The sequence below is a fragment of the Phocoena sinus genome, chromosome 9, assembly GCF_008692025.1.
Source record: "Phocoena sinus isolate mPhoSin1 chromosome 9, mPhoSin1.pri, whole genome shotgun sequence".
Lineage (NCBI taxonomy): Eukaryota > Metazoa > Chordata > Mammalia > Artiodactyla > Phocoenidae > Phocoena > Phocoena sinus.
Window position 1 is genome coordinate 106,207,343 of NC_045771.1, and position 25,190 is coordinate 106,232,532.

General features: G+C 42.2%; 1 protein-coding gene across 1 annotated transcript in view; it reads right to left on the reverse strand.

Moving 5' to 3' along the window:
• ABCA13 (ATP binding cassette subfamily A member 13) overlaps window positions 1-25,190 on the reverse strand; it is a 260,151-nt gene that overhangs the window by 63,687 nt on the left and 171,274 nt on the right. Inside the window, 6 exon segments of the mRNA XM_032642592.1 lie at window positions 10,901-11,010; window positions 13,304-13,496; window positions 18,044-18,213; window positions 18,215-18,298; window positions 20,922-21,078; window positions 24,891-25,006. Of these exon segments, the coding sequence (XP_032498483.1) occupies window positions 10,901-11,010; window positions 13,304-13,496; window positions 18,044-18,213; window positions 18,215-18,298; window positions 20,922-21,078; window positions 24,891-25,006 (830 nt within the window).

The following is a 25,190-nucleotide window of genomic DNA, read 5'->3' on the forward strand; positions in this document are numbered from 1 at the left end:
ATTCCCTACCTAGATGTAATGACTGTTGACCTGTCCAGAAATTCCAGCTTTTTCATCCATGCTATTATTCCATGATTTCTGTGTATATTCCTACTGCTAAGGAGGTGCCTTTGGTGAAATTCCTCACTTTCCAACAGAAATTCCTGCAACCACGGAAACGTTCTGCATCTGTGCCGTCTGAAACAGAAGAAACTTGTAAGCTCTTGAAATGTTGCTAGTGCTACCAAGAAATTAAATTTAAAATTAATTTAATTTATTTAAATTTAAGCTTAGAAGCCATGGGTGCTTAGTAATGACTATTTTGAACAGGGACAAGTCTAATTCCACACCCTTATGATGATCTGTGTTTTCTCTCTTTTTTTCTCTGTTTTTGGAATTCTGCAGTTTTACTATAAAATGTCTAAGTATGAATATCTTCTTCTCTGTTATGCTTTTCAGCCTAAAGAGTCATCTTTTTTATTAGTACTGAAAAATTCTTAGCTATTATTTCTTTCAACAGTGCCTTTATTCCATTCTCCCTGTTCTATTGTTCACAAATCTGATTAAACACATGTTGGATCTTCTCTTCCTATCCCTCATCTTTCTTAATGTCTCTTTCACATATTTTTCATAAGCTGGGTATTACTTGTTTTCAACACAAGAACTAGGTTTTCTTTTTGATTTCAATGACCATCTTTTTCAATCCTAGAAGGTGTTTATTTCAAATCTGTTCTTTTTTATGATGTCATGTTGCTTCCTTCATGTTGTACGTTCTGTGTGAGGTTGCACTTCTATTGTATTAGATTCTTAGTAGGCCAACTCTCCCCTTTGTCATATCCATCAATGTATATCCTCAGTGGATAACTTTCTGTGAGTTTTGTAATGTTTGATTGCAAACTCCATTTTAGTGGCACTCTCTTTTTTAAATTGAAATTCCCATAAAGTGTAAGTTGTGGGAGCTTCCTTTCAAATAAGTTTTGTGTTTTCTTCTTCCAGGTGCCCACGGGGACCATGTTTTATTTTTTTTTTATGTTACATTCTTTATGTTACATTCTTTATGTTACATTCTTGGGTAAGGAGAGATGAGGGTCCTTGGCCACAGTAGTTAATTTTTTTTTTTTTACATCTTTACTGGAGTATAATTGCTTTACAATGATGTGTTGGTTTCTGCTTTATAACAAAGTGAGTCAGTTATACATATACATATGTTCCCATATCTCTTCCCTCTTGCGTCTCCCTCCCTCCCACCCTCCCTAACCCACCCCTCCAGGCGGTCACAAAGCACCGAGCTGATCTCCCTGTGCTATGCGGCTGCTTCCCACTAGTTATCTACCTTACGTTTGGTAGCGTATATATGTCCATGACTCTCTTTCGCTTTGTCACAGCTTACCCTTCCCCCTCCCCCATATCCTCAAGTCCATTCTCTAGTAGATCTGTGTCTTTATTCCTGTCTTACCCCTAGGTTCTTCATGACATTTCTTTTTCTTAAATTCCATATATGTGTGTTAGCATACGGTATTTGTCTTTCTCTTTCTGACTTACTTCACTCTGTATGACAGACTCTAGGTCTATCCACCTCATTACAAACAGCTCAATTTCGTTTCTTTTTATGCCTGAGTAATATTCCATTGTATATATGTGCCACATCTTCAGACTCCCCTCCTCACAGGAGGTAGAATCCCAGGGTTTCAAAATCCAGGGGAGACCTTGCCTTTAAAACTCTGAGCCTCAATAGAAGCCAACAAGTTTTCTTATCATCTTTCTCTGCCATTTTTTCAAGAGCCCATTTACCAGTGAGGATGCAGCCCTTCAGTGATGCTAGATTTATACAGGGTTTCGGTTCAAAGTTTCCCCTTGTGCAAAGCTGCAGCCTCATCTCTTCACCTTCAGGGACCTTAAAACCCCAGCCTCCAATTCCCAGACCCACAGTCGCTCTGCCCCTTTGTCAGGCAGCCACAGCACCAGCCCAGGCTATCACTCCACTTTGTGAGCTTCTTTTTCCTTTATAGAACCAGGATTCCCTTTCTTTCTTGCGGCCTCAGATAGGCACTTATAAAATAACTGTGGTTTAACCTTCATCTAGTAATAGAGCATTTTCAGGTCATGCTAATCTTTCACCTTAACTGTCATTAAATATTGCTTAATTGACTTTGTAACTACTCTATATATTATGTCTCTCTATTCTCTGTCTTTTTTGATCACTGTTTTTGCCTTTAAATTTCAGTATTTTCACATACAAAAAAAGGTAAAACTTCCACATTTAAATATATCCATATTTTATATTAAGAATTTTATATTAATGTTCAGAAATAATTCCCCATTGAATAATGAATGTTTATATTTACTTGCATTATTTCTAGGTTTCTATGAGAAACATTACACACCGGTCTCAGGAAAATTTGGTAACTCTATTACCAAGGTACTAGTAACATGGAATATATGAAGTGGTGAGGTTTTTGAGTGGGAGGTTAAAAGAAGTTAATTGCTGTTACCAGAGAAATTATTTATAAAGATGAATCAATGACCTACACTTTTTTTTTTTTTTTTTTTCTTTTTTAGCGTTACGCGGGCCTCTCACTGCTGTGGCCCCTCCCGCTGTGGAGCACAGGCTCCGGACGCGCAGGCTCAGCGGCCATGGCTCACGGGCCCAGCCGCTCCGCGGCATATGGGATCCTCCCGGACCGGGGCACGAACCCGCGTCCCCTGCATCGGCAGGCGGACTCCCAACCACTGCGCCACCAGGGAAGCCCTGACCTACACTTTTTAAGTACAAAATAAAACACTTCAAGTTTCATAACCATTTCTGTGGGCAGCCTGTTCACTCTTTAAAGTGCAAATAAAAGTGTCTGAGTTTTACCAAAAAAATTCATAACGAGTATATATTCAGATAAGTACTATAATTTAAGTGTATCTATGAGAAAGATAGAAGTGTTGGTATATATCTTTCTGAAAGGAATATTTAAATATATACATTTTAACATATACTATATATTTAATACATAAGTATATGATATATAAATATATATAATATATTTAAGATATAAAAACATATATGTAGTTATTGGGATCAGAAGGTATTACTGAGATCAGAATAATTAGGGTGTGGAAAAGGAGGCTGGTCTTAGGATCAAGAACAGATAAGAGAGGTGAAATGAAAGGAAAAATGCAAACAGGATTTGGGGTTGTTTCTTTTTTTTCCACCATGTAAATATTTACTTGTGGATAATCATCAATCAGTAGGACCAGCAGAAACTGATGCAGCCTCCACAATGCTGACGGGATATGACACTTACAAACACGTTCAACACGCACAGGGCCTTGTTCCAAAGCTGCTTTACACCCCCCGAGGAGCCTCCAAAATCTCATGAGCCTCCGAGCTCATTCTCAGGAGGGACCAGTCAGGTCGGCTGGGCTCTGAGTCAGCACCTCAGTCCTCCTGTTAGTCCAGTGCCATGATCATTGGCCTAAATCCCAACTATCAGTTGTTTGGTGACTTGTACGTTGTGAACATGGGTTCGAATCCTCTGCCCCTCCCTGGAAGTCTGCGCTCCACTCAATCCTCTGAATCTCAGATTCCCAATTTGCTAAATTAGGGTAACAGCCTTTTCCCAAAGTTGTTACAATTATTAGGTGATATTGAGAAAGCCAAGCCCCTAACACAGAGCTGGTGAGCATTTTAACACTGTGCTCGCCAAACAACAGGGCAGGTGGGTTTGGCCTGTGGTCTTCCAATTTGTGACCACTGCCGTTATACCAGGAGCTCGTGACACTTTAAACCAAATTGGAATAGTCAGGACATAGTCTCAGGTTTGAGGATAAGCATTCACAAAAATTAATAACATGTCCTCAAACAAGAGACAAAAGGAACCCTAATCTAACAAATGACTGAATTGCTGTTGTTTCAATTAGGTAGCAGTTAAGTTATGAGGTTCCTGGGCAGAAATATACATACCAACTCTCTAAGTAGTTAAAAATTCCATTGTGTTCTAATTATCCACTTAATCCCTTGAATACCAATGTGTAATTAACATTACAAATAATCAGTGTTAAAAATATAATTAATGCAAGAGTGATCTAGTTATAATTAAACTAATTACACAGACATGTAGCATAATAAGGGTCTTATAGACCATTATGGGGATGTAAATTTATTCTTCCTTTCAAGACCAGCTATTTGAATTTCATTTTCCAATTACTTGACAAATGATGGAATGGGATTATTAAGGAGAGAAACAGCCTTCCAGGGCTGAAAAAATAAACCATATACTTTTGTTTCCTTTTGACATTCTGATCCTTTTGTCCATATGTACTTGTAAAAAGAAATTAGGGGAAAGAAAATGCACCAGACAATCAGCAAAAACTGCGGAGAAAAATCAGCAACATAACACTTGAGAGAGCTTCAACTGCACGTGGCATGGTTCCCTTTCCGGATGGTAGCTGGGATCTACGACCCCAACCCCACAGAGCTCATACACTCACTCAACTGAACAGTTCTCTCTATTTTCTGTTCTTGAACATAGTTAGTTCCAAATATTGACTTTTTATCAATAGTCATAGACTCACTGAAGTTTAATTGTATTCTCTGCCCACAGATAGCAATGATTATAACAGTTAAGAACCATATAAATCACCTATAATATAAAATAAAAATTAAATTAAAAACAAACAAACAAGAGCCAACAGATAGCACAACGTTCAAACATGCAGAATTTGGAGTAAGACAGATATGCTTTCAGGTCTCTGGCTGTCCTCACGGAAGCTAAGCAAGGGAACAGTCCTTACGTGAGGAGTGCATGCCAGCTGCTGGACATTGAGACCTTGCTGAATCTTCCATGTCTGAGCCATCATCATTCCTAGTACAAGGATGATGAAACCAGACTGGGGAGAAGGGGAGAGGCAAGAAAATGCCCCCTTAAGAAGTGAAAGGGATAATGAAGCACAAAGTAACCTTCTGATATATTTTAAATCTATCAGAATAATACAACAAACAAGCAAATAACTCCTAATTTTTCACCTCTGAGGGTGATTGGAAATCAATTGATTATCTTGAAAACTGAGTAGATAAAAAGGGAAAACAAAAACAAGCGTTTATCTGTCCTTTTTTATATAAACTATACCTCTGGGTAGTGAAATAAAATGTAGTGACAGCAACTCCTTATAAAATTATTCCAGCTAGTAAATGAAAACAAAATGATAAGAGTTAGAATACTACCATTTTGCAATCTCCAATGAATTAATGCATTAACCTTGGCATTAGACATCAAAAAAGGAGTGAAGACCAGATATCAGATGGTTCTTGATGGAAAAAAAGAAAAAAAAAGAAAGAAACAGAAACATTACCTCCTGCTTATTTATGTCAAAGGATAGACCTCAAGCCTGATTATACCTCTGTATCCAGCTGCAACTTGCAAGAAACAGGACAGAGCATGTTAGACCTCAACGATTGTATGCAATTAGCACAGTTCACAGGCAGGTCTCCGAGTCCAGTGGCCCAGGATCAAAGGTAGACTATAAAGAAAAGAAAAAAAGGAAGAGGGGACCTGTAGACTGAGGGTCTGAAAGTCCTACGAGGTCTTTACAAATGAGCAAGGTCAAACGCTGATGCCCAGGGACACTCTGGGGTGATAAAGCCGCACAGGATCCTCTGGTACAGGGGTGTGTTTGAGGCAGGGCAGGCTGACTGGCTTCCCAGTTAGCTGCCAGAGTTCTGGGTCTTGGCCTGAGTCTTGGTTATAAAAGTTTGCCTTATAAAAATATACTAAGCTACATTTAAACAAATCAGGATAGGAGTTACCTTTGAAGGGGAGAAATGACTGGATAGGGACTTAAGGGGCCTTGTGCTGTTTCTTGAGTGAGACACAGATTACAAAAGGGTTTCACTTTGTGAAGATTCATTGAGATGTTCTTTTCTATAACGTCAATAAAAATTTTTTTAAGAATTTTTTTTAAATATATTAAACCAAGAAACACAAGATTTTGAGTAAGTATAAATATTCTTCTATGTAAATTTTGGAAAGACAAAATGAAAATTATATATGTTATTTATAGAATAATGACAGCAATAATATCACACATTAAATGTTTAGGGTCAGAGTAAAGCTGTACAAAGAATCATATTTATAGACAATGATTTGATACTTTATTTAAAGAAAAAAAGATTTTAAAAATCGTTCAAATCAAGAAGTTAGAAATAAAACCACAAAACTAGATTGAGAAAAGCACGGTAGAGAGGTTAATAAAAATGACAACATTTAATAAATTTGTCTGAAAAAATTTGAATTGCTGAAAAACTGAAAAAGAAATTGAATTGCTAAATAAATTCAATCTTTCATTCTTTTTAAAATAAAATAGTCAAAGTCTGGGAAGTACAAAGACATTTTTATAGGAAAAAAATCACAAGTTATACAGGCACAGAGAAGAGAAAAAATATAACTATTAAGATAATGATAGTTCTAACTCCATGTAAGTAGTTTAAAATTTTTAATTAAGTAAATAAGTTTATTAGAAAACTTAAATTGTCAAAATAACAACAAAAATTAAAAACAAGAGTAATCTAATAGTAAGGATTTAAAATGAGATTTTTCAACAACAAACTAATTTTCATGATGAATCGTAAGTTTAAAATGCTATATAAAATTTAGCAAATAAGAAAATATTTAAATCCATGACAAAATAAAGTATACCACAGAGGGCTTCCTTGGTGGCGCAGTGGTTGAGAGTCCGCCTGCTGATGCAGGGGGACACGGGTTCGTGCCCCGGTCCGGGAAGTATACCACAGAAAGATAAGGACAGATCAATAATCAGAAATTTTTATTTGTGACATAAACATGTCACAGGGATGAAATGTATGTGTGGGGAATATAGTCAACAATAACGTAATAACTTTGTGTGGTGACAGATGGTAACTAGACTTATAATGGTGATACTGTTGTAATGTATAGAAATATCAAATCACTATATTTTGCACCAGGACCTAACACAGTGTTGCAGGTCAATTATACTTCAGACAAACAAACAAACTCACAGAAAAAGAGATGAGATCTGTGGTTAGCAGAGGAGGGCATAGGGGGAAGGGGAACTGGGTGAAGGCCGTCAAAAGGTACAGCTTCCAGTTATAAGGTAAATAAATAAGTACTAGGCATGTAATGTACCACGTGATTAATACAATTAACACTGCAGTGTGTTACATATGAAGGTTGTTTAGAGAATACTTCCTAAGAGTTCTCATCGCAAGGAAAATATGTTTTTTTCTTTTATTTTATACCTAAATAAAATGATGAATGTTCACTAAACTTGTGATAAACATTCCACGATGTATGTAAGTCAGATCATTATGCTGTACTCCTTAAACATATATCGTTTATAACTTTATACTGTTATGTCAATTATATCTCAATGAAACCAAAAGAAAAAAAATAAGTGAGTTATAAGATACACTGCTATTTAACATTGTTTCAACGGTTTTAGGGAAAGCAAAAAGGAACCTGGAATCAGAGGCATTACCACAGGAGGAAAAGGAGATGTTTCATGAATTACTGGGATAAGCATTGTATCCTAGATGGATTAAAATACTTTTTAAAAGGAATTAGATTTATTTCAGTGAATGAAAAATATACAACGTTTGCAGAAAAGAAGACACAGCATTCACATGCCAGTTCTTTTCAAATTAATCTATAAATGCAACATAAAATCAATTAAAATTCCAGTGAGAATTGTGAACACGATGCTTTACACTTTTTTCTCCACATTAAAAAAATAAAATGATTCAAATGAACTTATATACAAAACAGAAACAGACCCACAGACATAACAAACTTACGGTTACCAAAGGGGAAAGTGGGGGAGGCATAAATTAGGAGTTTGGGGTTAACATAAACACACAGCTATGTATAAAACAGACAAACAACAAGGTCCTGCTGTATAGCCCAGGGAACTATACTCGATAGTTTGTATTAAACTATAAGGGAAAAGAATCTGAAAAAACATATATATATATATATATATATATATATATGCGTATAACTGAATCACTTTGCTGTACACCTGAAACTAACACATTGTAAATCAACTATACTTAAATTAAAAAGAAATGACTAATAGATATTTATCTACTTCATTCACTGCTCTGTAACAAGCGTGTAGAATAGAAAAACACACTCAAAAATAAATATCTCTGTGCATCAGAAACAAGAGTACAGGACGTAGGGTCTGAAGCCACTGGTCACTGCGTTCTGACCTGAATTACACACAGCAGCTAGGAATCGGGCCCCTGCGAGGTAACGGGGACTAAATGCACTCGAATAGGGATGCAGAGGGACCAGAGTCCAGCTTAGTGTGTGACACCTGGGTCTAGAGCCCCACCTCTCTCTGGAGGAGGAGGCTGAAGGTGACGTGGAGGCTGCTCATCTTCCAGGCCAGGTCCCAGAGTGAGACCAGGATCTGGCGATGCAAGGACTCACATGGGCCATCCACCTGTGGCCGCAGGACGGGAACCCCAAACTTTCAACATACAACCTGGCCCTGGACGAGAGATCTAGGGAGTAAACTGTGGAAAGAGTGGCAAACTGATACACAGCAGGTGACAGCAAAAGAGAGAACGAGAGTAAAATCACATAAACTCACTCGTGAGGTAAACCAGCAAATTCTCTAGCCATGAAAAAACCAAAGAAGAAAGTCCCAAAAAATAAACAATTAAGACATGAATTACCTCCTGATGAAGACAAATTTATCAGGATGAATAAATCTAAGATAGATATGCAAGGATTCTATAAAGAAAAGTGCAACATACTGAATTGATGCTTTTTAAATGACCTGAATAAATGGGTAACTACCAGACTTAAGGATAAGGAAGACAAAATATCATAGAGATGCAAATCTCTTCAAATTATAAAATAAATTTGATTCAATTCCAATCAAGATTCAAGTATTTTGACATTCTTATACAGGTTACCAAAATGATTCTAAAAATAATACCTCGTAAAGGGCCCAAAGTAATCCAGACTGTCCTGGAAATGAAAAACCAGGAAGACAGATAGGTGGTGCAACCCACCAGGATGCATCTGAAGCAGGAGATGGTAAAGCTGAGTCCCAGCCTGGCTGAGCACTCGGTACAGAGCAGAAGATACTTCCAACTGACAGACAAAAGACACATAGCTGTAAAAATGGCCTTAGGCAAACTGGAATTCGGGATCAGAAAAAAAAAATCAGATTGTTTTTCCATTACACCATATATTCAATTATAAACTCCATATAAATTAGAAACATGAATGCAGAATAGAAGCCTCTGAAAAGAAACTATGGAGAATAGTTTTATTACTTTAGAAAGAGAATTTCCTGAGACTCAAAAAGCAAGAAATAGCAAAGGAAAAAAAAAGAATAAATCAGTCTTATCAAAACTGAGAACCTCTACACACACAAACTTTTAAAACAGAGTTAAAATACAAGGTACCACTGAAGCTAATACTTAAAACATATAAAGCACGCAAAGGATTAATTACTAGTTGAATGTATTAAAAACTCGTACACAATGAGTAACAAAAAGACAACCTTATAAGAAAAGAACAATGGTCATGACAGTCGACTGGCAGAAAGAAACCCCGGGCAACAGCTAAATGTGGGGAGAGCACTCCGTCAAGTTCATGAGTCATCAAGAAAATGCAAATTAATCTAACAATGAAATGGCATGCCCACCAGGCTTCTAAAAAATTAAATCTTTTAATAAATATTGTTGAAGAGGATTATGAAATGTTCATGCAATAAGTGTAAATGAAGTCTACACAATGATCTTTATGATCGTGTCTGATTTTAAAATACACATTTCTCTATATATTTAATCACCTACATTTCACATACATACACACACACACACACACGCAGATAATAGATAAGATTAGATATATACACACAGATATCTATGCATGTTTAAATTAAACTAGTAGGAGACACGAATATTAACACTGGGTTTTAGGATCACAGGAACAATTTCTGTCCTCCTGGTGCCTGGCACATCGTAGATGGACAATAAACTATTTGTTGATGCCAAGAATCAGCTAATTAATGGATGATTATGATATTTTTGAACTTTTTTCAATTATGATATTTTTGAACTTTTTTCAATTATTGTATTTGAACCTATATAAGAAAAATCTCAAGTAAATTACTTCCAAGTCTACTTAGGAGTAACTCGAGGATCCCAGGTAGACAGACTGTGAAATCAAGTCCAGCACTGAGGACTTGGTGGCTATTTATATCATGACCTTCAGAGAATGTAGCACAAGGCATGTCTCTTTCTTTATGTCAGTTCAACGACAGATTTCTAAAATCTGTTATCAAGTTACAATGAATTCACTATAGTAGGAAAAGCAGAAAGATAGAGGCCAGGACGTCATCACACAGCACTGAGAATCAGAAGAGCGGGGTAGAGGACGGGATTTGGGAGCAGTGATAGGATTGGGACGCACACGAAGGGCACGCTATTGGAAGACTAGCTGGAAAACTGCTGTACTGCCCGAAAGATGAGGTCCGGGTGGGGAAACGATGAAACCACCATGCCCCTTCTGGTCCCTGCACTGGGGGGAGGGTGTCTGAAGCTCCAACAGATGGCAAAGCAAGAAGAGCCAGCCCCTGACTACTCCTTGCTCACCTGGGTTCATGGGGCAGAGCAGCCAGCGCCCCTGGAAGGGGTCAGCCCTGGGCAGCTTTTGCCAACACCTCCTCTACCCTCTGGCCAGAAACGTCAAGTTCATTTCATTCCCATCTGGAGGCTCTTTTCCCCCTTGTGAGGAGTGGTCATTGGAAAGTAAATTGGAGGGAAATGATCTCCTCTGACTTTAGTGCACAGGACTGAAGGGAGGCTGGGGGTCTCTGGCCTTGATGATTATCTCTACAGGCAGCAAAACAATTAAATCTGATTAAATCTTACCCCATGGGAGTCCTGAGGATGGTGTGTCCCGAGCTCGGAGGCAGGTCCCTGGTCAGCATTTTGAATGTGGTGGTTTTCCCAGCTCCGTTCACCTGTAGAAGCCGAAAGTACTGAGAGGAGAAAACAAACAAACCATAAAATCAAAATTATATCGGAAACAGCACTTGCTTTCACCCAACTCTGAGTTGATATTTTTGGTTTGTGTTATTTGTAGACTTTTACAATCGTAAAATAAATGTATAACGCGTTTTATAGCTCATGCAGTACTTCTGAAATCACCGTGGCATTTGAGTGGTGTAATTTCAGTGTTAATTCACAGACGAGTAAGCAAATTCACGTCTGGAAAACTCAAGAGGATGAGAAGTAAAGGCCAACTACCACAAATTATGCTGAAATTTCCTGTCCTATCCAGGGTACATCCAACAGGCTCCCAACTATGTCCCTCTGGTAAGCGCAATATTTTTTAGGAGTCACATCATCGTTATCATTATTATTCCCCTGCCTTCCTCTCTGTCTCTGTCTCTGAATCTCTCCGTCTCTCTGGCTCTCTCCTCTCACTCCAACGCTGACACTAATCAAGAAGGCCCTCTATTCCCATACTCTCGCTCAGCACCAGGTCACATCTGCTTCACTCTGTCTTACATTCCGTGGAGGAAACAATGGCCTCGCTCTTTCATGGCCCCAGCCTCTACCTTGAACCTTTGGATATCCTTAGCTGGGGATTCTGTGGTGGAAGCTGAGACGTTTTCATTCTTACTGATCTCCTTCCAGAACACTTGTTTTCCGATGTCTCCTGACCTAAGCTGGCTTCCTGGTTCCCTGAACCCTGGAAAAGAGACTGTTCTGGATTTCTTCTGGCCAAGCCCACCTGATTATCACAGAACCCTATTTTGTAGCTCCAGGTGCCACCTGCTTCAACACTCATGCTTCCCCCACCTTGACTGGGTCTCTCCCAGACTCTGATATAGGGGTCCATCCTGCTGCAGACCCGTCCTGTCCCATGTCACTCGTGTCACGGACCACACCTGAGCTGCTATCCCAGGTACAAACCATCAGCCTATCTGAACTCTATCTACCCTCCTGGCTTAGGCTTAAGTTTACCTGAACCGTCCTTTTTCATAAAGTTCTGCACACCCCCTGCCTTCCCCACTCCCACGGTGCTCCCGTTCCTCCTTCGAGGCCCCCTCTCTGGACGTACAGCTCCGAGGCTATTCACTCTGTGCCTTTGACCCTTGCCCTGCTGTTACACAACACTGTGTATGTTTGTGATCTCCCATTTCCCACCCGATTATTAATTCCTAGAGGGATGGGGACACATCTTAGCCACCCGTCTCTTCTGCAGGCTCTTGCATAGGACTTTACATCTAAGTCGTTAAACTCAGATGCTCATAAACAGCCTAGTGAAGAGAACCCAAAGGTAAATGCATCTTGGATCATTTCAGAGACTTGGAGCATCTCTCATAGGAAGTTTTCCAAGTTTTTCTCTCGCACTTTAGTTTAAAACTAAAGGAGAGGTAGTAGCAAGACAGAAGTTTATATTTTAAAGCAAGGGTAAGAAAACATTTCCATAAGATGGCAAAAATCACATAGCTAGTCTTAGAGTTGAGTAGCCCACAACTGCACAAACCACTTCTTTAACCTCTGTCCCATTTGACCACACACCTCGGTGAGGGTCTAAGGGTCCCTGGATGGATCCAGACCCATCTCTTGGCTTCTCTTCACCTCAGATCCGCTCACAAGTAGAGCATGGATGCCAATCAGATAACGATATAACATACTTTGAATCTCTCAGAAGCTTGGTACAATGTGAATGCGAGATACTCTTTTTCTTTTTAACAGTTAATTAAAGGTAATCATTTCCAGAACTGATTTCCCTTTATGCATTAAACACATGTTGGGAACAATTTGTATGGCTTCTGTCAGTTCAGATTAAACATTTCTACTAGAATTAATGACACACACATTCATGGAAAAACAACTCTGAGCTATGGCTATAGTGTGTGAGTGTTTCTACCTTTCCAGAATAGCATATTACTAGACGGGCTTAATTGGCCACTTAAAGAGTACTGAAGTCCAAGCAGGAGTTAGAAGTGGTTTCCTTAATTAATTGGATTTATAAAATATTTGCACTCAATAGAGTCACCCCATAAGCCAAACTAATTAAAACTCCCCGATCACTTACATTTTAAAAATTATGAAACAGAAAAAACCCCATCACTCAATCAGCAGAGTTTTCACGAGGGAAAGAGCCAACCGACTCTCCACCTAGACCCTGCAGAGATTCCTGAAATGTGAAGCTGCTCTTAGTTTCCATTTCGGATATCCTGAGACTAACACGAACAGATGGACAATTAGAGTGACGCCGGTTTGCAACAGAAAAGGTACAAAGAGAAGCTCTCTTACCTCTCCCCTGTGTAGGCCCAAGCTAATATCTGACACAGCGGTGGCCCTCTTGAAGAAGCCTCTGTAACCCTTACTAAGGTTGTACAACACGAGAATGTCTCCACCAGTTCTGCCTTCCAACACCCTCACTTGCTCTTTTTCAACATCTACGTCCTTGGAAGATGTGACTGTGCCTCAAATGGCAGAGTGGCCCCTGGGAGGGTAAGTCAGAGTTGATTCACATTTGGGAAATGGACTGGAAGAATCTAGAGGGAGAGAAAGGTCATAGGTCATCTGAACAGAAGACGTGGTCCCCAGAGTCTGCGGTACCGGCTCTGGCCCACGCACCCGAGTTCTGCATCCCGTTGGCCGGTTACTATCAGGGGTCAACATTCATCCTCTAACGCAAAGGAAATGTACATCAGCCTAAAAGACAGTGACGTGGATGGACACCAAACTCAAACTACTTTTCAATTTTATGAGCAATAAAGTCATGCCAGACTTTTGTGCTAGAGGACAAGTAATTTATCGCAAAGTTATAAGAAATCAACTTTGACCCCTTTTAGCAAACAGGCTCTTTAATAAAGTAGATTACTCACAAAAGTCCCCAAACACTACGGCTCCATAGCACGTGCTGGATGGTGTAGAAGGGTGCACAGCAAGCACTCAGCAGACACCTGTCAGATGAACATAAAGTGAAGTTTCACCTCTGATTTGTTGACTCAAAATCTGAGCTAGCTCACTTTCCAATCTTCCTGATGATTTTCTTTCTGGTGAATTTTAGCTTTCAAGTAAATCTCAATTTCTGCAAACTGTAATATGCCAAATTTTAATAACCAAATGAGTACAGACAATGAGACAGTATTGTACCAACATCAATTTCCTGGCTTTATCAATGTAACATTGTGATGTAGTGTATTATTACATTACCACAGTATCACTGGGAGGGCACATAGGCTCTGTCTGCACTAATCTTGCTATTTCTTGTGAGCTTTAAACTATTTTAAAATTAAAAGGTATTAAAAATAAAATAAAATATCCATATCTAGATCCCAGTGGCCCCAGCTCCTTTCCCTGTATTATTTTTTCCATACCTGCAATCACCACTGGACAAACATATAATTTTTCAAGACCCAACGTAGATGATGAGAAGACATAGCTACTCAGGAGTATGTGTTATATGGTGTAATTTACGTAATATGCAAAAGCATGAGAAAGGAATCAGTGGTGATACAAACAGCAGCGCTTATCTACAGAGTGGGGTTGACCCGTAGGGGACTGTGGAGGGCTTCGGGGCTGCTCCAGCTCCTGTCTGGGAGAAGGGAACACAGGTGCGCTCAGTTTATGAAGATCCACTGAATTGTACACTTTTCTTCCTGACTGTTGTCCCCCCCTTTCCCAGGTGAGGGTGCGTCCCTGGCCCTTCAGCCTGGCCTGGCTGTCCAGAGGTCGTCTCTCCCTGTACCAGGATGTGGTGCCATCTAACCCATCCCTGTTTCCGAGATGCATCAGTTAATTCTCCTCATTAGCGTCACCTGGGAAGCTTTACACCTGCTCCCTAGTCTTGTCCCCAGAGGGCGTCTGCCCCCAGGGTTCAGGTACAGATGCCTACTGGTTACATCTCAAGTGGTTCTGGCGGATGAGGGGCACTGAGCAAGGTCACTGCTTGTCAGCCTCCTCTCAGCAACACACATGCAGCTCATGCCCCTGCGCTCAGAAATGGGCCACTTGGCCATCTTCCAACTGCCGATCATGAAAAATGGCATCTGCGTTACAAAGGAAGGATTCTGACGGGCGCTGGTGTAGCAGGACTTTGCAGGGATTCGGTGCAGCTGATGTATCTGAAGGGAGACGCTGCCCTGGGCTGTGTGGCTGCTCGGACCCAGCCAGGGCCTGGGGTACAGAGAGCAGAGTCCAGCCCCAGACCAGAGAGAGAACAAACAGGAACCCCCCAAAGCCCACCCAACCTGACTCGGGTGTGGCCGGAGCTCAGGTTCTTATGGAGACCCAGATCTGAGCAGACAACGCTGGCGGAAGCAGGACTGCAGGACGGGGACAGGTGCCGGGCAGGGAAGGGCACCTGGGCAGGTGGGGGACATGCCGCTTGGGAGGGGACACAGGAAGCATCTGCGTAGATGCAGAGGGCAGGGTCTTCCTATTCTTTCCATGATTTGACTGCGACGGTGTAAAACAGTTCCTGCGTGAAGGAACGCGGAGTCAAGCAGAGGAGAGTAACAGACAAACACTGTGAAACAACACTGGCACAAACGGCACTGTGTTGAAATAATGCCATTTGCAGCAACGTGGATGGACCCAGAGATTTCTCATACTGAGTGAAGTAAGTCAGACAGAGACAAATACCATATGGTATCGCTTATATGTGCCATCTAAAAAGAGGCTACGAATGAACTTATCTACAAAACTGAAATAAAGTCACAGATGTAGAAAACAAATTTATGATTACTGGGGGGTAAGGGGGAGCGGGATAAATTGGGAGATTGGGACTGACATATACACACTACTATACATAAAATAGATAACTAATAAGGACCTGCTGTAGAGCACAGGGAACTCTACTCAGTACTCCGTAATGACCTATATGGGAAAAAAAATCTAAAAAAGAGTGGATACATGTATATGTAAAACTGATTCACTTTGCCGTACACCTGAAGCTAACACAACCTTGTAAATCAACTACACTCCAATAAAAATGTTAAAAAAAGAAAAACACAGACGGCCCTGATGGAGAAAACAGGCTCTACTGGAAACACGGGGAGGACATCAAGCCTGGCCTGGGAGACGGGAGGGGCACGAGGAGGGTCCTGGAGGCGGGGCAGTCAGTCCTGACAAAGGACCAGCCCAGGCAGGGGACCAGACGCCAACGTCGGGGGTGGGGGCAGAGGGGACACCCCATGCAGCATCCCTGGGTGTGAGGGGCCAGACTGGAGGGGCCTGGCTGAGAACCGTGGACCTATCCTTCAGCCAATGATTAGTGACCTGGTTAGATCTGGATTTTCAAAACACATGAATTTGGTCAGACCATTATTGTGGCAGTTGTTCATAAAGGAGTGATAGGCAACTAATGTCCAAATTACATTAACTTTCTGAACTCTGTAACCTTCACATTGGCAAAGAACAATAAATATTGACTATTTACTGTGAATAACAAAGATGTTATTCTTTTTTAAATAAATTTATTTATCTTATTTATTGATTTTTGGCTGTGTTGGGTCTTCGTTGCTGCACGCGGGCTTTCTCTAGTTGCTGCAAGCAGGCGCCACTCCTCATTGCAGCATGCAGGCCTCTCATTGCAGTGGCTTCTCTTGTTGCGGAGCACAGGCTCTAGGCGCATGGGCTTCAGTAGTTGTGGCATGCCGGGTCAGTAGTCGTGACTCACAGGCTCTAGAGCGCAGGCTCAGTAGTTGTGGTGCACGGGCTTAGTTGCTCCGTGGCATGTGGGATCTTCCCGGACCAGGGCTCGAACCCGTGTCCCCTGTACTGGCAAGCAGGTTCTTAACCACTGCGCCACCAGGGGAGCCCTGAGGACGTTATCCTAAAACATGGTTTCACTTATACTTTACCAAGTAAAGGTAATACCGGAAGTCTTGAAAGAAAGATCTTTCAGTGCTGCGGGAGGACGGGACACCCTGAAATCTGCCGGAGGGGATTCTACAGAACAGCGTTCACAACAGATCAAACTAGTGAGGGCCAATTACTGAACCAATTACGCTTGAAAGGCACTCAGAATTCTATTTCAAACGCAGTCAGTATTGGAAATCTACAGATTCCAGAGGGATTGTGGCCAATTCTAGAGCTTTGTGATGTGTGTTCAAAATGGTTCTCCACTTGAGCAGATTAAAGGGGTTCTAAAGGAGGTACGTCTATGAAGTGACTGAGACAGGGAAATCCTATAAGGAAATCACCACAAAGTGCTAACAGTGTGTCTATAATCGTTAATAGGTTCTCCTGTGATATGGCCCTAATTAGTGATTTCTCCAGAAAGGATCCCTTTCTTGGAAAGAGCAAGTCGACAGATTCAGGCCACGAGCATTACGGAGGGAGAGACACGCATTGTGGACCCTACACAGGAAAGCACATTCCTTCCTTAATATTTAAAATGCGTTATCTGACAGTACTTCAGATCTCCTTGCAAAACCACCTGAAACCCTATCGAGGATACAGGGAGGTGGGTGTAAGGATGCTGTGTGGCACAGGTACACACAGATGCGTGTGGTCAGCCCACACACGCACGTATACCCCTTGGGCTTTCATCCTCAGCTAAAAAACAGGAGAACGTTATTAGCATCGTTAATTAAATAATATTAAATCAATAAGAAGTACATGGTAAGCAGTAGTAGCAACAGGGTAAGTGGTTATCGGCACTGGGTTTCCATACATTCCTGCTTTTAAGAGTTGATGCCATTTCACCATAAAAGTAAATTATATTATGGCATCAACCAAATTCACCTTAGATGCTACAATCAAAATAAGAGGAAAACTGAGCAATACTAAAGGAGAAAATTCATCGAGGCAATTGAAAAACTGGACCGATTATCTCACAGGTTGACACCTTGCTCTTGACATTCTCCTTCCTAATGCCGTTCGTTCACTAATAAAAAAACAAATAAACAAAAACAAAGCAAACAAAAAACCCCATAAAATCCTAACTAGCAGAAGTGTGTATGACACTGATCAGAGCGTTTCTTGTCTTGCAGCCTCCAGGCTGGAGTGGCCATCAAGGACGGGCCCCGAGGGACATACCTGGGCCACTGCCAGAGGCCCCCATGCAGCAGGGCCCTCAGGAGGAGAAGGACCATCCCTTGTACCGCCAGCTGCACAAAGATCCAGCCCAGGAAGCTCATCTCGAAGAGGCTCATGTACAAACCGATGCCAAAGTTGTGGGTCAGGTTGTAGCTGATCTGATTGTAACAAGAGCTCTATCAGCCCCTGACCCAGGCAGAATTGAGGGAAAATAGTGAAGACCGACTTGAGGACGTCGCAGATGTTCTGCAAATTCTGTACAATGAAAGAGAAAGCAAATTAAGAGCTCTTTGTAAAGAAAGATTATAAAACCGCCAATTATATATCTCATACTCAGTAATGTCCAGTTCTCCCTTATCATGCAAATTTATAGCTGTCCACAATGTGTAGTCTCAACTAGTGTGATCTGGAGACAATAGAAAATTCAATGAAGACTTTTAGGGGTATGTATTGTTATTATATTACAGTTTATTGTCTTTTGCATTATAGACATGGGGAAACCATGAAAGGTTCATTTAATTTTCCCTTAGTTCTGGTCTTCACTGACTACCACTATTTACAGATTTCCTCCAGTCCTAAAGGAATGTATTAATCCCACTTTTCATAAAACTATGTCCCTGGATCAAATAATGTATGACATGAAAGATTTTTGTCTTCCTAGTTATAAGGTGGAAATAAGAGACTATTACAGCTTTTAAGTCAGGATCTTACAGTTCAGGAAATAATTAATAATGAGGACTTAGATCTGACTGTAAGGGATTCACACTGGTGTCTATTCCCATGTGAACAAAGCTGTTCTAAGGCATGACACTCAGCAAATAATCTACACGCGTGACGGGCGTGGCTACACAAATTCACGGAACAGCAATTTATGAGTGTCTAATTCACAATATGTGGCGACTGATCAAGTAGAGAAATAAATTACTGAAACTATGAGTTTTTCATCTACCTACATCGCCCTCCCGTCAAAAGACAGCCTCGGCGGTGGGAGAGAGAGATGCTCCACGTCCCGAGTTAGAACCCAAAATGCCTTTTCTGTACACATCAGCTTAGAAACTGTGATTTGGTAAAAAGTAAAATGCTCATATTAATGTTGTCGTTTGTATACACAATGGTTAATACCAGTTACACTGGCATTTGATACTGGTCTGAAAATCTAGTCACCTTTCTTGTCTTATTCCGTGATTTCATAAGAATATATTGCCCCTTGAACTTACAAAGGAATATTTGAAATCACCCATTTATCACGTTGACTTTTTTAAGCAAACTATATCAAAATAAAGAGCAAAGGAAAATAAAGACCTTAGCAACAGCAATGAAATGCCTTTTATTATCTGTTAACAATTGAGTTTGACCCATTTTTTTGCAAACAACTTCCTGCTTGCTGATTTCTCTCCAGGTGAGTGATGCTACTTATAACAGGAGGGAACAAAGCCTCCCACTCACCTTAGCCTTAGAATCTCAAGATTCCTGACCCTTCTCTTCTGTGTGTGACCCGTCCCCTGGGGCGGGGATTGTCTCCCTTGAGTCTGTCTTCCTCCCCCTTTAGTTCGTGACCAGGACCCACGTCATACCTGAGCTCCGATGGGGACGAGGGAAACCCTGTTCTGCCTCCTCCAGTTTCAATGTTCTCCTCAAGCTAAAGCCAGTGACTCATTTTGCTAGCTGCTATTTAAAGGCTAAAGACACTAATACAGATTAGTGTCAATAATAGATCTATAAAAATCACCAAAATAAATTGTTTCACTGGATGCATAACGAATGTTTACAGAGCTCACTGCTTCTGTACAAACGTGAGACACAACAACAGCAAATAAGAGGAGCCGTCGCTGCAGAGCTGACCAATTCCCGGCGCGTCCGCGCACCAGGAAGGGAGCCCGTCCCGAGGGAACAGGCCTCCGTCCCGGACTCGCCAGACACCGCTCCAGAACTGGGAGGCTGGGCCTTTCCCAGGCTGTTTCCTCAGCCCCTGAGTCGATCCAGCCCCAGGAGTAGAGAGGTACAGCATCCACATGGACAGCAGGGGTCAGGAGAGACCTGTGTGGTCAGAGCCAAGAAAGAAAGCAGGAAAGAAAAGTATGGAAATCCGGGGCAAAGGAGGGTGCAGACTGAAATTCATTCCCACAGGCAGCTCAGGGGAGGCTGAGCAAGACAGAAGATGAGTTAAAGCAGACGCGGCCCCGACAGGCCTCACCGGGAGGAGCATGGAAGGACAAGAGCGGGGTGCCAGAAGAGCTGGTTTCCACTGGACCTCGACGCCTGCTGGGATGACACCCAAAAGGGGCCTCTCGACGCAAACGGCCTGCTGGAGGGGTTCCCTGAGACAGGTACTTCCTCACCAGGAGTAATGGTCCTCGACTAGGAGTCCAGTCTCTTGGAGACCTCTGCTCCAACACCCTGAAAGCAGCAAATCTAAACATGCCCCGGGGCTCAGAGGGCAGAGTCGCCCGGACAATCCAGACCTGTTGTGGCCTGACAGTGTGGTCTGCACGGGGGCCAATCCCACGCCGGAGCAGCTGACCCCGTAGAGAGGAATGTCTGACCCCTGTGCCCCTGACGCCAGCACAGGACACACTCCACACACACAGCCACTCTTCCAACCATCGATTGGCAATTCACCCGCAAACAGGGATGCGCTGTGAACGCGCGGCTCAGCCTACCCTCCACTCACAAAGCAGGTACACAAACTGCTCATCTTGTGCCCGCTGCGGCCAGCCTGGCTCTGGGCTTATCAAGGCACAGGGGTTTCTGCGAAGCAGAGTCAGTGTCTCTTTCTGGAGGTAAAGACAGTGGAAACCAGCACATCTGCGCTGAGCTCCAGCTGGAAAAGCAACAGTAGTCTAGGCGTTAGTCCCAGAGCCTGTGGGAGGTCACTAACCTGAGCCTTGGAGACAAAGGCCAACAGCCAGGGCGTGACAGTCATCAGCATGGTGCAGAGGCCGAGGAAGAAGTTCAGGGAGATGTAGGAGATGAAAGCCACGTCCGAACTGAAGAAGATTCTGGAGATGAGATACATCCATGGAAGAGACGCTCATCTGAAATGTCAAGTGAAAAGTCGTGTTCCTTGTCCTGTAACACTTACTTCTATACATTGATTTAAAGATGAGATTTTGCTGGCCTGGTTATTTTTCCTCCCTCAGTGAACAGGAGCAATTGTTACTTAATAAACCCGGCAGTTATTTTCTAAAGACAAAGCACATTTTCCATAATATATGGGCAGAGCCCTGGGCAGGGTCCAACCCGGGCTAGGATGTGCGACCTGGAGAAAACCCCAGTGTCCCCTCCCGCACAGGGCAGGCCTGGCCTCCCTTTCTGCTCACAGCCTTCTCAGCAGAGCAGGGATACACCTGTTTTTCAGAGAAGATTAAATCACTAAAGCTACCAAGGGTGGGAAGCTCTATATAAAAAGAGGACGTACCATAGAACTGGAAAGCTTCCTTTCCGGGGTGCCCTGTGCGTGGGCTCCATGCCGTATGCCTCCAGGGTGTTCCGTGATCCTACAGCCCTGAAGGCGGGTGCACAGCCCCATTTCACAGATAGGACACGGGATGGACGCGGCTAAGATACCTGACCGAGGACCCACGGCTGAGAAGCAGCAGCTGAAAGCGGGGGTGATTTGTGTGTGAGCCCGAAGCCGTGGCATGAGGGCTGGATCCGAGAAGCGGCCCCCGGAAGTCTCAGATGACCTCACACTCTAAGAAGATGCCCAAAATGGTCCTCTAAAGAAAACACCTCTTCCTTCTTCCTTCTCCAGAGCACAGAGCCAGGGCTCATTCGCGGCCGACTCACCTCAGGCTCCTCTGTGACCCCCACCCTGCCCCGCCCCAGGAAAGGGAGCCACAAGTACCGGCAGAAGAGTCACTTACTTTATTGTCTTTATTTTTATTCTTTATGCAGCATTCTTCCCATTTTCATGGAAAGGAACAGTCAACAAAAGTTTATCAATTGAAAATATATTAGGTCGTTATAAGAACCAGGATGATATATGTATACATTTATGAATACGGTCTGCTTTATTGACAGAATGTATGAAACAGCTGAAGTCACTGACTCGAAGTCACGACCTTTCCCTGAAGACCCCGCGTGCTCCCATGTGCTCTCTGCACGCTCAGTGCAGACCTGTCACCATTTTCTCAGGCTGATTTAGTGGTTTCGCTTGAAATACCTTGGCAGCTTCTAAATGCCTGAGGTTTCGTTAATACGTTAACTAGCTCTGAAAAGCATGAGACTTCAAAATGATGCTAGGCCCTTGAGATAGCTTTTGATTTGAGTACGGTTCCTTTTCCACATGAAATCTCTGGTATTCGTCCCTGGGTCAAAAGATACACCCTTGTATTTCAGAAAATAGGAGATATATATATATATATATATATATATATGTGTGTGTGTGTGTGTAATAGTATACATAAAACCATATAGCTGTCAACAGCAGTCTGCTTCATAATTCAGGCGTGAAGAAAATGGTTCTCGAGCATACAAGGTAGAGGTGAGTGCTTTAATGCAACTGCTCTTAAATATCAATGCTTGGTTCAAATAAACATATTGGTGGCTCCAGTCTTCCTGTTTTTTTCTTTTCAAGGAAAGAATTAAATTGGCTTAAAGTGCATAATTTATTTTTTGGTAAAACATACGGTAGCTTCAAGCTACCGTATTTTAACGATTAAACCTGGAGGGTGGCAGCCCGCTCATAACTACTCTACCGTTTATGGGGTTTTCCTCCCTCTGAAACCGGTCCCACCTCCACATTGCAGGATTTTCCAGACGTGGACCAGGATTCTGTGACCTCATCTTCATAATCCTTTAGTACTAAATGTGCACCAACTATGCAGTTAAGGCTTCCGTTTTTTATATAAGCCAGATTCTCTTCTGTCTGAGATTTTCAGGTGTTATTTTTTCCTCTTTTGATGTGAATTCTCCTCCCTTTCCAGCTTGAATATCAAATTTTCCTCCACAGAGAGAAAGAAAATAAAGAAAAGATAAAGGAAAATTGTAACTGGGCACTTTGTCCTATTATGTCTTGTGAGAGTCTATTCATTTACACATTCCCCAATGTTTCCAGATTCCAGACAAACAGCCCCATTTAACGCCTGACCGTGTTCTCAGTCTCAGCTTATTCTGGGATGCAGCCTTTCTGTGATGGTTCTGGGCTCCTCGTGGGGACAGGATTGCGAGCCAGCACTCTCATCCACTGGGGCCCCAAGGGACCGTGTCAGGTTGTGTGCAGGCCTGGCCTCCAGTGGAGGAAGGACCACCCTTTAAAACTGAACTAGCCCCTGGACGGGTCACCCTAAGAGTCCGGTCAGCTCCCCCGTTGCTCTCGTCCACTGGAACCGGCCTGGGGCACCTTTCCAGGTCCTCTGGGCCCCTCTCACCTAAGACCCCTCCATCTGAGATGGCCACCATGTTGGGCCATGAATGTAACTCGAGAGACCTGTGAGTCCCCTGAACTTGTTTGAAAAGTGCTGTAATCATGAATGTGGACAGAATTCTAGCTTAATTCAGATTCTTAAAGGAAGCAAAGCAAACAAGCAAAACAAGGTTAAGGAAAATTCCTAAAACTACATTTTTTTAAAGAGCCTCTCACCGTGTGACTTTGTCTGAGTTTCACCTTAATTTTTGAAATCTGCTCTCTAAAGTTCAAAAATAATTTACAGCAAAACATATTTTACTCACACTATAAGGAAACATGACCACAGTGTGCATTCAGCTGGATCAATAAACTGAAATCAAATCATTTCGTTAGAACCAGGAGCCCACGTATGTAGATCGTTATATCCAGCTGAGTATAGAAAACATGTCTCTACTATAGGCATGCTTTAGAGCTTAAGACATAATAGCCTCTAAATATTAAAATAATTCTTATAGTAACAATAACAGCTAAATGTAATTTAATGGGAACCCTTGACGGCCACTGTAGAGGAGGTTTTTCTGAATGACCTAATATCCTCTTCACAGCAACAGAATTGTATTCTACATGGAAGAAAGCGAGGCTTAGAGAGAGAAATGAACACTTCCAAGGTCACAGAGTTAGTGGCAATGTCCGTATTCCTAAAAAGGTTTCTCTGTCTCTCTCTTTGCACCCCATCTATCCATCCACCCATCCATGTATCTATTTATCCAATAATGATATAATTTGTCCCTAATTAGATGCTTTGAATAAGTCTGGATCACTGATACAACTGTCATCTATGTAAAAATCATTTTACTTGTAATCTTTGGCTTAGAAAAAAGCAGAATGCTCTGTTTAAAATATATATATTAGCCTTAAATTAAAATAAATCAGCACTTTAATTATTTCCCCTACTATTAGCAAGTATCTCTCACATACTTAGCCTAGATCTATAGCCAAATATGCATGACCTGTAAGAGAGGATGACATTATGCATTCCTGATACCCAGCAGGTATAATCTGGGGACTGCTAACAAGGATCCTTATTAGTGTGTTCAAACAAGAAATTTGTAAAATGACTTTTCTGGTTTTGCTACTTTTCCTGCGAGAAAAGGAAAAAGTGATAGAAGTTAGACAAAACATTTCCAAACTACTAATGTCAGGAGAGAGAAAACTACAGCAGACATAGAGCTTCACGGGCTCCCCGAGGACAGTTTTGGAGCTGAGTGAGTAACGGACACTGAGCTGGAACCAAAGCCGCTGCCATCACCCACCCCCCGAGCAGGGGCCCCAGGCGTCCTGCTCAGGCTGGTCGGCTCCACGCCACCGGAAGAAGCAGCATAATTGCTTGGAAAGAGAGAAAACCATGAAGCCGACAGCAGGTTCAAAGCCGCCCCAGGGGGTTCTGTCCTTCAGAAAACACACCATAATTCTGCAGCTGTGCTTCTTATCACATACCCAAAAAGTGCCAGCAGGAGGGCCGTGGCTGCCAGGTTCTCCCGGAAAGTGAAAGCCGTTAACTGGAAGGTGAGGATCACAGCGACACACAGGCAGACAGAAACCAAGTAAAAGAGCTGAGTAAATCAAGGGAAGAGGGCCTGTTACGTCAGGGGCTTGTATACCACCATCTCCGGACCCTCCGGCTCTCAGGTCAGCTCCAGCTTAGGTCTGTGTCCTGTGTGGCCCGGCACACGGTCTGCAGCAGCAGACTCGGGCCTGGAGAGTCCCCTTCCAGATCCATGTTAAATGAGGTCATTA